The sequence below is a fragment of the Lampris incognitus genome, chromosome 11 (assembly GCF_029633865.1).
Source record: "Lampris incognitus isolate fLamInc1 chromosome 11, fLamInc1.hap2, whole genome shotgun sequence".
NCBI lineage: Eukaryota > Metazoa > Chordata > Actinopteri > Lampriformes > Lampridae > Lampris > Lampris incognitus.
This window is the reverse complement of record NC_079221.1, coordinates 8,132,805-8,147,758: the sequence shown is the minus strand read 5'-3', so window position 1 is coordinate 8,147,758 and position 14,954 is coordinate 8,132,805. Positions and strand designations below refer to the sequence as shown.

General features: G+C 50.1%; 1 protein-coding gene across 1 annotated transcript; it reads right to left on the bottom strand.

Moving 5' to 3' along the window:
- Positions 1-1,320: 1,320 nt before the first annotated feature.
- On the bottom strand, positions 1,321-13,812 carry LOC130121004 (immunoglobulin superfamily member 3-like). Its single transcript, XM_056289838.1, has 10 exons — positions 13,740-13,812; positions 11,568-11,954; positions 10,875-11,291; positions 10,121-10,525; positions 6,470-6,856; positions 5,417-5,791; positions 3,911-4,306; positions 3,069-3,482; positions 2,431-2,823; positions 1,321-1,499 (listed from the first exon to the last, which is right to left on the bottom strand). The coding sequence occupies exons 1-10, from the start codon at positions 13,810-13,812 to the stop codon at positions 1,321-1,323; spliced, it is 3,426 nt and encodes a 1,141-aa protein (XP_056145813.1).
- Between the last annotated feature and the right edge of the window lie 1,142 nt (positions 13,813-14,954).

Below are 14,954 nucleotides of genomic sequence, written 5' to 3'. Positions count from 1 at the left end.
TTCCCGTCAACGACACGGTCGTGGCTTTCTTTCTCTTGCGAGGCTCAGTCACACTTTTTATGTGACTCACAGTCTGACGAAGGAGTCTACCCTTTCTGACTCTTCCGCCGACAAGCAGGGCCGCCTGGCTGAAAGGACTGAGACAGAAAGAGGCAAACCAAATCTGTTTTTTGGCTCCAGGTGAGCCTTGCAGTGCATCAGCTTGAGTAAAGCCGAGCACTTCATGATTTGAAGAAGGAAAAAAAAAATCCATCCTCCAATTGTAAGAGCGGTGAAAAAGTTGCTGTTTTTTATTAATCCCCGTGGGGCAATTCTTTCTCTGCGTTTAACCCATTCTAGCTGTGTGGCTAGGAGCAGTGGGCAGCTGCTGGTGCAGCACCCGGGGACCAGCTCCAGCTCGTCTTGCCGTGCCTCGGTCAGGGGGACAGACGGGAGTAGGAACCCTAACATGCATGTCTCGCTTCTTCTTTTGACGGTGGGGGGAAACCGGAGCACCCGGAGAAAACCCACCGCAGACACGGGGAGAACATTCAAACTCCACACAGAGGATGACCTCCATGGTTGGACAACCCCGGGGTTCGAACCCAGGACCTTCTTGCTGTGAGGCGACGGCGCTAACCATGTTCAATAGAACGACATCAACAGTTTTATACAAAAGGAAACAATTACAACAGATTGGTCTAACTGTTAAACTGCTCAAGTGATACTGTTGATAGAAAGAGCCCGTGTGGCATGAGGGGTGCAGGGATTGAGGACGCGGATTGCAGAAGAGGTAACGGGTGAAACAAAAGGGCACATGACACTAGGGCCCGAACGCCAAAAAATTAAATAGCAGAACTTAAAAACACACAGAAACATAACTGGAATATCTACAACAGCTTTGAGGTAAATGGGTAACAGTGGAAAACTGGACTGGAATCAGGACTGGGATGGTGTCAGAGCAAGACTAGACATGGGACGCAGGAAACGGGGCCGGAAGCGACCGTGACAAAGTGAATGCCAAATCTCACCTCATCTCACCTCAGCCGTCAGTGCCTGCGACCACTTCCTCTGCCATCGAATTGCTCTTAATACCACATTTTCGAAGCGCCCATCAGTCATATCGATAATAAAAAAGATACAACTGGAACATTAAAACTTTTCTTTTTAAATGTAACATGTCTGGAAACATTCTAATAATATTGTTAAACTCTTTTCTACCTCCTCCACTTTTTATTTTTCCGTTTTCTGTTAATCTCTTCTCTTCTGTCCTCCTTTTTTCTGCACCCCCTCTGCTCTTCCTTTTTTTTTTTTCCCTTCGGCTCCATTAGCCTATCAAGTTCAGGCGTCTGCGCCGAGTCTCTCCTTCAGAGGTTCGTCTGCCCACAGAGAGTCGGCTGGCTTCTTTGCTACCCGGCCGCGGCGTATCTTCAACACCAGTAGGACGACAACCAGCAGCAGACAGACGATGAAGCCTGCGAGGACGCCCGGCAAGGTGCCGACAGAAAACCCCGTCTCCTCTGACGAGAACACAGAGACAGACATGGATTAGAACCGGGCAGTAATTCAATATTAATCATTTATCGTCTTTCAATAGCGTTGCATCGTGAGGAAACTTGGACATTGTCCACATCATGGTGACAATACAAACAGTTTTGCTGTCTAAATTAAATGATGACCAGAATCCATACGCATATCTCCAAAAGTGAGTTCTGAAACGTTTGAGCGAGTATTATTTTAAAAGTGGTTTAGGTCTGATATTATATTTTACACTTTCAAAGTGTTAATGTTATGGACCTCAGTTGCCTTCCCCCCCTTCTTTTCTCTTCAATTGTACCCGACCAATTACCCCGCTCTTCTGAGCCGGCCCGGCCGCTGCTCCACCCCCTCTGCTGATCCAGGGAGGGCTGCAGACTACCACATGCCTCCTCCCATACATGTGGAGTCGCCAGCCACTTCTTTTCACCTGACAGCGAGGAGTTTCACCGGGAGGACGTAGCGCGTGGGAGGATCACACTATTCCCCCCAGTTCCCCCTCCCCCCCGAACAGGCGCCCGCGACCAACCAGGACACATACCCACATCCGGCCTCCCACCCACACACATGGCCAATTGTGTCTGTATGGACGCCCAACCAAGCCAGAGGTAACACGGGGATTCGAACCGCCGATCTCCGTGTTGGTAGGCAACGGAATAGACCGCTACGCCATCCGGGCACCCCGAACCTCGGTTTTGCATGTGTAAGCAGATACCGTGGTATACATATATCGACACCGTGTTAAATTCCATATGATGGTAGTGATACTAATACTTTACAGGGTTGCCCAGCAGCAGCATGCATTACCGACAGCCAGAAAAACGCGTATTGTGTCGTAACACAGCACACGCTCTGCAAGACGGCAGACTGGTATTTGTTTAAACTAGCTGCTAGTCAGTGTAATGTTATGCATACCTTCTGTGGAGACACTGACGGACAACTCTCCAGACACTTCCGCTGCCACCTTCCTCCAGCCCCGGGATGGAGAGAGCAGCCACTCTTCCACCTCACAAAAGTAAAGGCCGCCATCCTCGGGGACTGGCTTGGACACTGTGAGGCTGAAGCGGTTGGGAGCAGGGTGTTCAAACCTGAGCCGCTCGCCCTTCCCGCTCCTGTCTTGCAGGGTGGAGTTACGGTATACCATGAAGATGGGGAGACGCTCGGACCCCGAGTGCTGTTGCCAAAACCATGTGACCTGTAATGTGGACGACTGGCTGGATTTTGCAGTGATGTTACAGGGCACGGTGAAGTGCTGAGGTCCAGTCGTGTTCAGCTTCGCGTCCTCTCTTGCTACAGCCAGGTTTATCTCTGTCGGCAAACACACAAGCGGGCAAGTATGTGTAACACAAGCAAATGCACGCACACAGAAACATACACACACAGCATTGGATGACGGCAGCGCCATTGATTAACGTACACTATGTCAGTCTCGAAAACACAAGGACACACTGGTGCACATCCACGTGCATTTGTACACACAAACATAAACACACACTCACACATAGCCCTAGATCTGCAAACAGTGTACCAGGATGTCAGTAACATAAACATACCAGTAGCTTTGACGGCCAGTGTGACTGGACCTGAATTGACCAAGGTTTTCTGCTGCCAGCTGCCTTGGTGATCCAGCTGGTACTGCTCCACTTGGCACTGATAGGTCCCGCTGTCCTCCACTTGGGCCCTCTTAATTCCCAGATGGAAGTTGTTGCGAGTGGGCCTGGAGAGACGAAGCCTGCCCTGCAGGCCCAGGAGCTCCTGACTCTCCGGGTACCTCAGTAGGCCACTGTAGTCCAGTTTAACCAGGGGGCGCTTATTGAGGACAGGGTCGGGTCCCGTGTAAAACCAAGTGAAGGTGTAAAGGAGAGACGGGTCGGATCCACCTGAGGTCAGCGTACAGTTGAGCTCCAAATCGTTCCCTTCTACGGTCATCATCTGTTGCTCTTTCTCGCCAACACCCAAGTCACTGGCTGGAGACAGACAAGACGGAGACAGAGGAGAAATTAAATGAAATTTTCAGACAACACTGTGATAGTTAGCCTGCTGGGAACTCTGAATATGGACCGAAAACTGAGGACTTTGTCCGGCGGTGCACAGATGCTCATCTTAAATTACTAAATATTACTGAAACCAAAGATATGGCAATCGACCTTCGCCGAGCACCACAAACACGCACACTGACGGCAAGCCCATAGCTTCTACCACTAGCAAATACCTGGGTGGCACCAATGACGATGGAAAAAAGTTTGATTTAAACACATACACATTGTAAAAAGGGACAACAGAAGTTGTGTATTTTTCTAAAGAAGCCCAACATTGGTTTCTTTGACCCCTGGTTGGAACCAGAGCTCCCCCTCTGGCGACAATAAAGGCACCAAACTGAGCTTAAGTGTCTTACCTGCCTCCATTATTTCCAGCACCGTGGTCTTGTTGACTGACGAGAGCTCGTACCATTGGCCGCGGGAATCCTGCAGCCACTCCGCCACCACGCAGCGGTACGTTCCACCGTCCCTGATCCGGGCCTTACGAATGGTCAGCTCAAAGCTACGCCCCTCGCCGCGCTTCATGCTGATTCGCTGCGCGTCGCTCAACTCCCCCTGTGCTCCGAAAGTGACGACAGCGTCGTGGTCAGAGGTCAGGATGAGCCGGCTGTTCTCCGCGGGCCGGTCAACCAACCAGGAGACAGAAAGGCGGGAGACCGCAGAGGTTGTCTTTACAGCGGAGCATTTCAGTTCGACGTCGGCGTTGATGTTTTCTCTCACAGCGGGGCTGGAGGTCAGGGAGAGTTTGCTCACTAGGGGAGGGAAAGGCTCAGTTAGGTTGTAGAATGTGAGCAAGTAAGACTAAAACAGCGCACTCTATACCGGTCAGTACCCTTGTAGTCAAAACCACCTTGGTCCAGACCAGGTTTTTACTGAGACAAGTCCGAGACCGAAGTTTATAAAGTCGAGTTTTTTTTCCCTCCCCCTTTCTCCCCAGTTGTATCTGGCCAATTTCCCCCACTCTTCCGAGCCGTTCCAGTCGCTGCTCCATCCCCTCTGTCGATCCGGGGAGGACTGCAGGCTACCACATGCCTCCTCCCATACATGTGGAGTCGCCAGCCGCTTCTTTTCACCTGACAGTGAGGAGTTTCACCAGGGGGACGTAGCACATGGGAGGCTCACGCTATTGCCCCCAGTTTCCCCCCGAACAGGCGCCCTGACCGACCTGAGGAGGCGCTAGTGCAGCGATCAGGACACACACCCACATCCGACTTCCCACCTGCAGACACGGCCAATTGTGTCTGTAGGGACGCCCGACCAAGCCGGAGGCAACGCGGGGATTTGAACCGGCAGACCCCGTGTTGTAGGCGACGGAATAGACTGCCACGCCACCCGGACGCCCCCCTCAAGTCAAGTTTAAGGTGGCCAGTCTAACTCAAGACCAGTTCAGCCAAAACTGAGCAAGGACTGACACCAGAACAGCATAAACAGAACCACACACCAGGACTGTAACGGCAGCAGTCTTCCATCGTACTGAAGGTCAACATTTCACTACACTGTGATATTTATTTCTTTTCTTCCACCATAAACAGAATGTTTCACGTTCCAATTTTTGAATATTCAAAGACAAAAATGATTATTATCATTATTATTAATGAATAATATTAATAATAATGATAAAGATAACAAATGAGATTTACTTTACTGATTTCCCCAGGGGAGGTTTGCTGTTCATTTCAAGAATAACTGCGCTGTCCGAGACGGAGTCAAGTCCAAGTCATTATGCTGTGAAATCCAGGACGAGACCGAGACCTTCACAATGCAGACGTGAGACCGAGTCCATTCTCGAGCACTGCAACCCCGCGGCGGTCTGTTTACAGCTTTGGCAAGATAACACAGAGCTTTGTGACTCTGGACCATACCTGGGTTATTCACCATCACTGCCAGCAGGTTAGATGGTGGCATCCTCCTGTGGCTTTTTTCCAGAAAGACCGACACCTGACACTGGTAGAGTCCCGCCTCCCCGCTGCTGGCGCCATTGATGATCAAAGTATGGTCGGCTGCCTTTTCCAGGACGGTCGTTTTTATCTGGAAGCGGCGCTGGTCTCCCCACCAAGCTATTGCGCCGTTGGAGCGCAGCGTCAGGATGCTGTCCGGGGACGAGGCACCGCTGCGCTGCAGGGTCCACGTCAAAGTCATCGGCAGGCGCGGCCCTTGGACCCGGCACACCAGCTCCACGTCCTCTCCTATGGTCGCTATATTTCCCCGACTTTTTAGGGTCACTTTTAGCGAGGATTCTGTAAGACAGTTAGAGGGGTGATTCTCAAACTTTTTAGCCACAACCCCCCCCCCCCCATGTTCAAGGAAATATTCCAGGGCCCCTAACTGGAGACATGATAACTGGACTCTACTGCATATGGTCGAACTTTTTCCATTTAACCCCACGGAAGCCTCAAGGTGATTTAAAAACAACTGCCGCTGCAGTAATCCTCAAATATTTACAAAGCCAAAATCCTTCATTTCTTTTCCCCCATTCATCATAGCACACATACTAGAGTGGGACATCTACAGAAAGACAAAGGCTTTTATGTCTTATACGATATTATATTCATTAACATAAATATAATATGATATTAATTACTTTGTGTTATTTATTTAGCTGAATAATTAATTATGTCTTGATGTTTTTTGATTGAGGCTTTTAATAATTTCCTTTCGTCTCAAACAGATGCCCCGACCGACCGACCAGGGGAGGCGCGAGTGCAGCGACCAGGACACATACCCACATCCGGCTTCCCACCCGCGGACACGGCCACTTGTGTCTGTAGGGACGCCCGACCAAGTCGGCGGCAACACGGGGATTCGAACTAGCGATCCCCGTGTCGGTGGGCAACGGAATAGACCGCCACGCTACCCGGACGCCCCCTACCTTCTTTTCTTCTCGCCCTCCTTTTCTAGTATAATGAATGTCTTACCCAATGGAGTGACAGCCACAGTGCCACTCTGTGATTGGCTGTTTGTGGCGCTGATTTTGCCATTGCTTCCAACAGTCCACTCAGACACAACACACTGGTAGACGCCTGCATCAGAGCGGGTGGCCTCATCCAACACCAGGGTGAAGGTGTCCGTGGCTGGACGCATTGCCGTAATATTACGTTCTCCAAAGTCCACCCCTGGCTCCACAACCCCCTCCCGGCTGAGGGTGATGACATTCCTGGAGGACTGCGTTGCTCTGGATGCCGAGTGTTGCCAGGAGACAGAGAGCTGACCCTTGACCCCATTCACCTTGCAGGTGAGTCGCAGCACGTCACCTTCATCAACGCCTACATCCGTTTTGACCATCTCAACTGACAGCCCGCTCGCTGTGAACAAACAGGTGGAGCAGAATTAGAGCAGAAAGACGGTGTTAACGTGACGAAGACTTTGTGTGACAGACACACATTTTGAGCTTGAAAATGTGTGTCTGTCGGGCATGCATAAGCCCTACCGATCTTCAAGATTGTGGAGCGTCTTAACGTCGTCCTGGGGTACGGCGTTAAACTGCAACCGTCGGGTCGTCGGCGACTAAACCGGCACCCCCACGTCAACCCTTGGGTTGTTGTGAGGAGGGTGTGTGGACACCCAGCAGGACTAAAAACAAAACCTGTCAGAGGGCGGATGACTTCCTCTGTGAACCAACGGCTGTCCATACCTGGAGAGGAGACAGGGACCACCAGGTACTCCCCCTACTGAAACACAATGATGACTCAACCGTGTTGAGGCATCAGCTGTGCTCCTATGACCTCCATAGGTAACTGATGATGATGATGATGATGATGATGATGATGGAGCGCCTAAACCCATCTGTACAAAATAGGGCAGGTCACCATGGACAGCCAACAGTAGCCTCTGACCAGAGACATAAATACTGAGCTGTCTTCTTCTGTGTCTTTGAAACTGCTGAAATGGTGTCCACCGGCGGTGGAAATGTGGTGGTGTGAAAACTTATTTGCTGTTTTTGCAGACTCTACAGACCGCATTGTATAAACAAATATGAATAAGGATGCTACATCACACAGCTCGTTTGCACTGTTGTTTGCATTTTCTTATACAATGGAGCCTATTGAACCAAGAATTAAGTTTTCACATTCACAGACTGTCCACCGGTGACATCAGCAGCGGACTCCATTTCAGTGCATTTCGGAGACACGCCGAAGACCGCTGAACGTTACGGCCGCGGATGGAGTGTTAGCTCTACAGCATGTACAGACGGGTGACAAATTAAAGGAAAAACCTGAGTAAATGAGTGGAGAAACGTAACAAATGCAGAGATATAACAAATGCTTCCATGCGGGTGTGTCGTGTGTGCTATCGTGCTCTGTGGTGTGTGGAAGAATGCTGAGCAGGCCCAGTTTACCTTGAGTTTGAATCAAGAGTTTTCATTTTGTTTTATTTTGACATACTCTATGGTGGTGTAGTGGTTAGCGCGGTCGCCTCACAGCAAGAAGGTCCTGGGTTCGAGCCCCGGGGTAGTCCAACCTTGGGGGTCGTCCCAGGTCGTCCTCTGTGGGCAGTTTGCATGTTCTCCCCGTGTCTGCATGGTTTCCTCCGGGGGCTCCGGTTTCCTCCCACAGTCCAAAGACATGTAGGTCAGGTGAACTGGCTGTACTAAATTGTCCCTAGGTAGGAATGGGTATGTGTGTGGGCCCTGTGATGGCCTGGCGGCCTGTCCAGGGTGTCTCCCCGCCTGCTGCCCAGTGACTGCTGGGATAGGCTCCAGCATCCCTGAGAGCAGGATAAGCGGTTCAGATAATGGATGGATGGATGGCTATACTCTATTGATCCCCGTAGGGAAATTATGCTCTGCATTTAATCCATCCTAGCTGCAGTGGGCAGCCGCCGTGCAGCACCGGGGGACCAACTCCAGCTCGTCTTGCCACGCCTCGGTCAGGGGCACAGACAGGAGTATTAACCCTAACTTGCATGTCTTTTCTGATGTGGGGGAAACCGGAGCACCCGGAGAAAACCCACCGCAGACACGGGGAGAACATGCAAACTCCACACAGACCTGAGACGACCCCCGAGGTTGGACAACCCCGGGGTTCGAACCCAGGACCTTCTTGCTGTGAGGCGACAGCGCTAAGCACTGGGCCACCATGCCACCCGATAAAAGACGGCAAGAAGAAAAGACCTAAGTGACTTTGAAAGAGGGTTCATTATTGGGGCACAGATGGCAGGAGCTTCAGCCACAAAGACTGCTCAAATGGCTAGTGTTCAAATAGCAATAGTGACTTAAGTGGGCGTCTCCCTGCCTGCCACCCAACGACTGCTGGGATAGGCTCCAGCATCCCCACGACCCTGAGAGCATAATAAGTGGTTTGGATAATGGATGGATGGAAAGACATCAGTAAATGGGGTTGGAAATTGTGGTCAAAAGCACACATTCGATGACTGTGATGGTCCTGCATTAATTTGATATGTAAGGAAAACCAGATGAGCAGCTCTTCCTCAAGTGACTGGAAATGTCAATGCAGGACGTGATCAGACTGGGTCAGCCAGAACAGCCTGTTAACAACTAAATAGAGAGGTCCATCCATCCATTATCCAAACCACTTATCCTGCTCTCAGGGTTGTGGGGATGCTGGAACCTATCCCAGCAGTCATTGGGCAGCAGGCAGGGAGACATCCTGGACAGGCCGCCAGGCCATCACAGGGCCCACACACACACACACACACACACACACACACACACACACACACACACACATTCACACCTAGAGACAATTTAGTACAGTCGATTCACCTGACCTACATGTCTTTGGACTGTGGGAGGAAACCGGAGCACCCGGAGGAAACCATGCAGACACGGGGAGAACATGCAAACTCCACACAGATGATGACCGGGGATGACCCCCAAGGTTGGACTACCCTGGGGTTCGAACCCAGGACCTTCTTGCTGTGGGGCGACCGTGCTAACCACTGTGCCACCATGCCGACATTTTTGCGGCCGCCATCTTATAGTACCGCCATTTTATAGTAGGGTTGCACTGCATAAACCCCTCATTGCAAAGACGAATGCACGTTTGAGGATTCAGTAGTGCAAAAACCATGGACACTGGTCTACACAGAGCGAAGGGTCACGGCAAATCAGTACAAAGATATTCGGAGTGATCACCTTTACCCTATGATGAAACATTTCTATCCTGATGGGAGTGGTCTCTTCCAGGGTCACAACACCCCCATCCACAGGGCACGAGGGGTCACTGAATGGTTTGAAGAGGATGAAAATGATGTAAATCAAATGCTACGACCTTCACAGTCACCCGATCTCAACCCAGTTGAACACCTATGGGAGATTTTGGACCGACGTGTTAGACAGCACTCTCCACCACCATCATCAAAACACCAAATGAGGGAATATCTTTTGGGAGAATGGTGGTCCATCCCTCCAGTAGAGTTCAGAGACTTGTAGAATCTATGACAAGGAGCCTTGAAGCTGTTCTGGAGGCTCGTGGAGACTCAACACCTTACATAGACACTTATTGTTGGTTTTTACTCTAATTTGTTACCCGTCTGTTTATAGAGGTAGAGAAAATCTTGATTATTCCCATTAATACCATGATTGGTTGGTTAAGGTGCTGGTGTACCTGTGGCTGAGATGGTGACTGGCAGGGGGCTGGACTCCTGCGCTGCCCCCTGTGTGAAGGCCCCATCCGGGCCTCTGTCCTCAGGCCAAGCTCTGCAGCGGTACTCTCCCTGATCTTGTGTTCTGACTGGCCGCAAGATGAGCTGATGATCTCTGTCCCTGGTCCGGGTTGCCCTCAGCTCGCCACCCTTCTCTCGGATGCTGTACTCAGGCCCGATGGACAGAACACCCGTAGGGCCAACCTTGGCCAGTTCCACGCTGTCCCGCAGCCAGGCTACAGAGAAGAACTGTCCAGCTGGGTTGTCGGTATCGACGCTGCAGGATATAGCCAGCTCCTGCCCTTCCTGCAGAGTCGCCTGCTGCACTGACATTCTTACCGATAAGGAACCCTTGTCTAGCACCAGCCCTACTCAAGATGAGAAGAAAAAAAAGCACTGTGAGAAAGAAGACAAAACCACATGCGATCACATCCTGTTGCAAATCTAAAACACTGCTCAGACGAAAGATTAAAAAAAAATCTATTCAATTTGCAACCCCAGATGAGCGCTAGCATTTCCCCTAGCATTAGCACCCTCACTGAAGTGCCACTGAGCAAATCACTGAACACCCATCAGCCCCAGGGATGCTCCTCTGCAACTGACCCTTGTCTCTGAACTCCGTATAGCAGGGAGCAATGAAAAACAGAGGCTCGTGTTTGAGATAAATAAAACACAGCATGATTAAAATCAAAAGCCAAACAATGATACGCTTCTAACCTTTAGCTTTGACATTTAGGGTGGTTGCCTGTGCGTCCTTCTGTAAGATGGAGAACCAGGAGCGGTCCGGGTCTTGGATCCACTCTTGGGCCTGGCAGTAGATCCTTCCACTGTCTGACAACTCCAACTTGGCGATCTTTAGCCTGTATGTGGCCGCACCCACCTTATCCAGTGCAATGAGCCCTGATTGGTAGCGCCCTTCAAACGCCTCCCCTGGAATCAGTATGAAGTCCTTGTCCAGAGAGATGATAGGCCGGGCGCTGTCCTCCTTTTCTCTATGGAGATACCAGGTGACGGACAGATGGGTGTGCTGGACCGTGTTGGTGGAAGCTTGGCAGGTTAGAGTCAACATGTCGCCTTCATTTAGACTCAGAGGAGCGGTGTCGGGCGACGAAATGGTCAAGGAGTCGCCGATCACTATGGCAGCCATGTCAGAGGAAGAGAGAATGGCATGAAAATCACACAAGCCTGCCTTTTGCAATCTGCTTGTCTGGTGATGGTGCATAATACAGTGACTTTGAGAGTGAGGGATGGATATCTAAATAATGGCTCAAACTGACTATCTGTAGGCAAATAACATGGGCTAGTCAAAGTATGTCAGCTTTGCAGCTTGTGAAGAGAGGTTACTGATTAAAAAATGTGTTAATCAATATATATCAATGTATTAGTCTATTCCTATCTATCCATCATTACCTTTCACTGTGGTCTTGGCAGCGTAGGTCCCATAGAAGGATTTCTCTGAATTAACAACGAAGCATTCATACTCCCCATCATCACTCTCCTCCAGCTTTTTGATCGTGAAGAGGACCGAGGTAGGTGCCACATGTGCCACAGTGATCTCGTTTTTCATCACACGCTTTCTGTAGAAGTTATAGGTAAAGCCCACGTCGTTGGTGCTGATGATTTGGAGATCTCTCAGTGGATGCCCGACCTTGTGTATGCGGAACTGGAATTCTTGCTTGGCGTTTGCGTCTCGAAACCCGCTTGTATTGCAGGAGATGGACAGGGATCGGTTTATCACACGATACAGGGGGCCCGACTGCACTTCGGTGAGCACTCCAGCTTCTCCTGTATGGACAGCTTAAGACAGAGGCCACATGTGAAGCAATACCAACAGTGTTAAGCTATACTTTTACCCCAACACAGCCACGTCAACACTACTGCACACTGTTTAGCCTTCTCTCATGTGTCGGCCCCCTATGGGACCACCCAGATGAAAGATACAAAAGTACGTTTTCTCGCACACCAAAAAAAGGCCCATAGGGGCGTCCGGGTAGTGTAGCGGTCTATTCCATTGCCTTCCAACACGGGGATCGCCAGTTCAAATCCCCGTGTTACCTCCGGCTTGGTCGGGCGTCCCTACAGACACAATTGGCTGGGTCTGCGGGTGGGAAGCCGGATGTGAGTATGTGTCCTGGTCACTGCACTAGCGCCTCCTCTGGTTGGTCGGGGCGCCTGTTCGAGGGGGAGGGGGAACTGGGGGGGGAACAGCGTGATCCTCCCACGCGCTACGTCCCCCTGGCGAAACTCCTCACTGTCAGGTGAAAAGAAGCGGCTGGCGACTCCACATGTATGGGAGGAGGCATGTGGTGGTCTGCAGCCCCCCTCGGATCGGCAGAGGGGGCGGAGCAGCGACCGGGACGGCTCGGAACAGTGGGGTAACTGGCCAAGTACAATTGGGGAAGAAAAAAGGGAGGGGGGGGAAAAAAAGGACCTGTAAACATTATTTGGCACAAAGTGGCCATTTAGAGATTTCCAAATGGGCCTTTTCCCTCTATGCATATCCGTTATAAAACAAAAAACAATGTAAAATGCTGACATCTTGCGGCTCTATAATCAAATTTGATGGGGTAAGACTGATGGCAACAGCTCCACTGAGTCATACGGTTACGGGACAAAGCCAAAGTATGTTATTTCCATTCAAATTGAAGATAAAATTCAGTTTACACTGTGTCTGGAGCTTTCGCGGCTCCGTTTCGGTGTTACTCCGGTTAAAGCCGACTCTTCAGCAGCAAACGACGAAGACGGAGAGACCGGCGGTGACGAGCTACAGCCATGTCAGCTTGGGTATGTGGGTTTGGCCCTGGGCTCAGGAATCTGGAGACGTCTTAACAGGTGAGGAAACTACAGATGGCGCAATGCCGTTTCTTCTCACCGAGTGAGGATGACCCGCAAGGCCGAAGAGGCGCCGGTCAGAGCAGAAGGGGTTTAACAAAGTTGTTGTTTTTTTTACTAAAATGTGAAAAATGATGCTACGTAGCTGCACTCTGGGGGAAGTCCTTAGCCCCTGTCAGGGTTTGCCTTCGTCAATTACAAATGAATTGTTTTCACACAAAACAAAAGAAAACAAAACAAACAAAAGCCCGCATCAAAGCAGCAGCGGTTCGCCTGCGAAGGCGAAGCAGTGGGAAATTGCACAACGTTTCGTCACTTTATTTATTCTGTGCAACATGCAGTTTTTGCGATGGCGTAAAAAGTTCAGAATTTCCAAACTGCAGCGAGCATGCCTTCTTTTCTTTCCTTAAACATATTCCCTCCGCCGAGCTCGCGCCACGTTCGGACAAACAAACTTGTCAAATTTTGAACACATTTTAAGCGACTTGCAACATGCCTACAACAAAGATGTTTCAGGGTTGGGTTTTTAGTGCCACTATTAAAAATAATACTTAGAAAACTCTAATCCTTTAGAAAAGTTGTAATGAGAAACATGCACATATATTCAAACACGAAACACAGACGACAACAAGCCGTTTAATGAAACTCTCCATGTTTTGCAGCAGATTTGTGTTCATCGTCACCACTCAGCCAGGTCTAACTCGGCCGTTTTAAGGTATCTTATGGAAGGTATGGAATGGGTCCCCTTACCGGACTGGAAGACGAGGAGGCCCAGACAGAGCAGCCCACCGGCCCCCCAAAGGGTCTGCAGAGAACAAGTCATCCTGAAGCCCGTCTAAGCCCGTCTGGTCATTCTCACGCTGCTCCTCTGCTGATGAGGTGGCACGCCGACGGCGGCGTCATGCTCCATGTAGATGAAGCAAGCAGAAGTATAAATTGTGGTTTCCTGTGTCTACATGTAGAAGCAACCTGTCTCGAAGTCTAGATTTGGCAACAACCCACAAAAAAAAACAAGTGTTTCGATGCAAAGTGGTTTGATTTAGGAAGTTGTTTTTTGTTTTTTATCAGGGCACGCAGTTTGTTGTGTTTTGGCTGGTCCTCACTTCTTTAAGGGTCTGTTTTAGAGTTAAGATCAGGGTGACGGGATAATTAACAATAATAACAATCATAATAATCATAATAATAACGATAATAAGAATAATATTAGCAAGTGGTAGAACATTTTTTACATTCAGTCGGAGAAAAGTATTTAAAAGGAAGCCATCAATTAGGATTATGCATATCAGGCGGCACGGTGGCCTCACAGCAAGAAGGTCCTGGGTTCGAGCCCCGGGGTAGTCCGACCTCGGGGGTCGTCCCGGGTCGTCCTCTGTGTGGAGTTTGCATGTCCTCCCCGTGTCTGCGTGGGTTTCCTCCGGGGGCTCCGGTTTCCTCCCTCAGTCGGAAGACATGTAGGTCAGGTGTACTAAATTGCCCCTAAGTGTGAATGTGTCCACCCTGTGACGGCCTGGCGGCCTGTCCAGGGTGTCTCCCCGCCTGCCGCCCAGTGACTGCTGGGATAGGCTCCAGCATCCCCGCCACCCTGGGAGCAGGATAAGTGGTTTGGATAGTGGATGGCTGGATGATAATTGATTAATAATAATGATTAATGATTAATTTAGGGAATTAATGTAGACAATGAGGGGGTCCTCAAATAGATAGAGAAACAAGTGTGTGTGTGTGTGTGTGTGTGAGACAGTGGGGGGGGGGAGTGCATGGCACGCTTGTGTGTGATGTCCGTTACTCTGGGAATAATATAAATAAATAACTCAACCAGAATGAATATCCTATAATCAAATGCAGTTTATAAACGAGTGCTCTAACCAACATGCACACTTGTTTTTAAGTAAATTTCGCCCTCTCGAATGAGAGGAACTCTTTCTACAAGTGCGGCAATGGCGCCATCTAGCGGAGAAGATGATATCC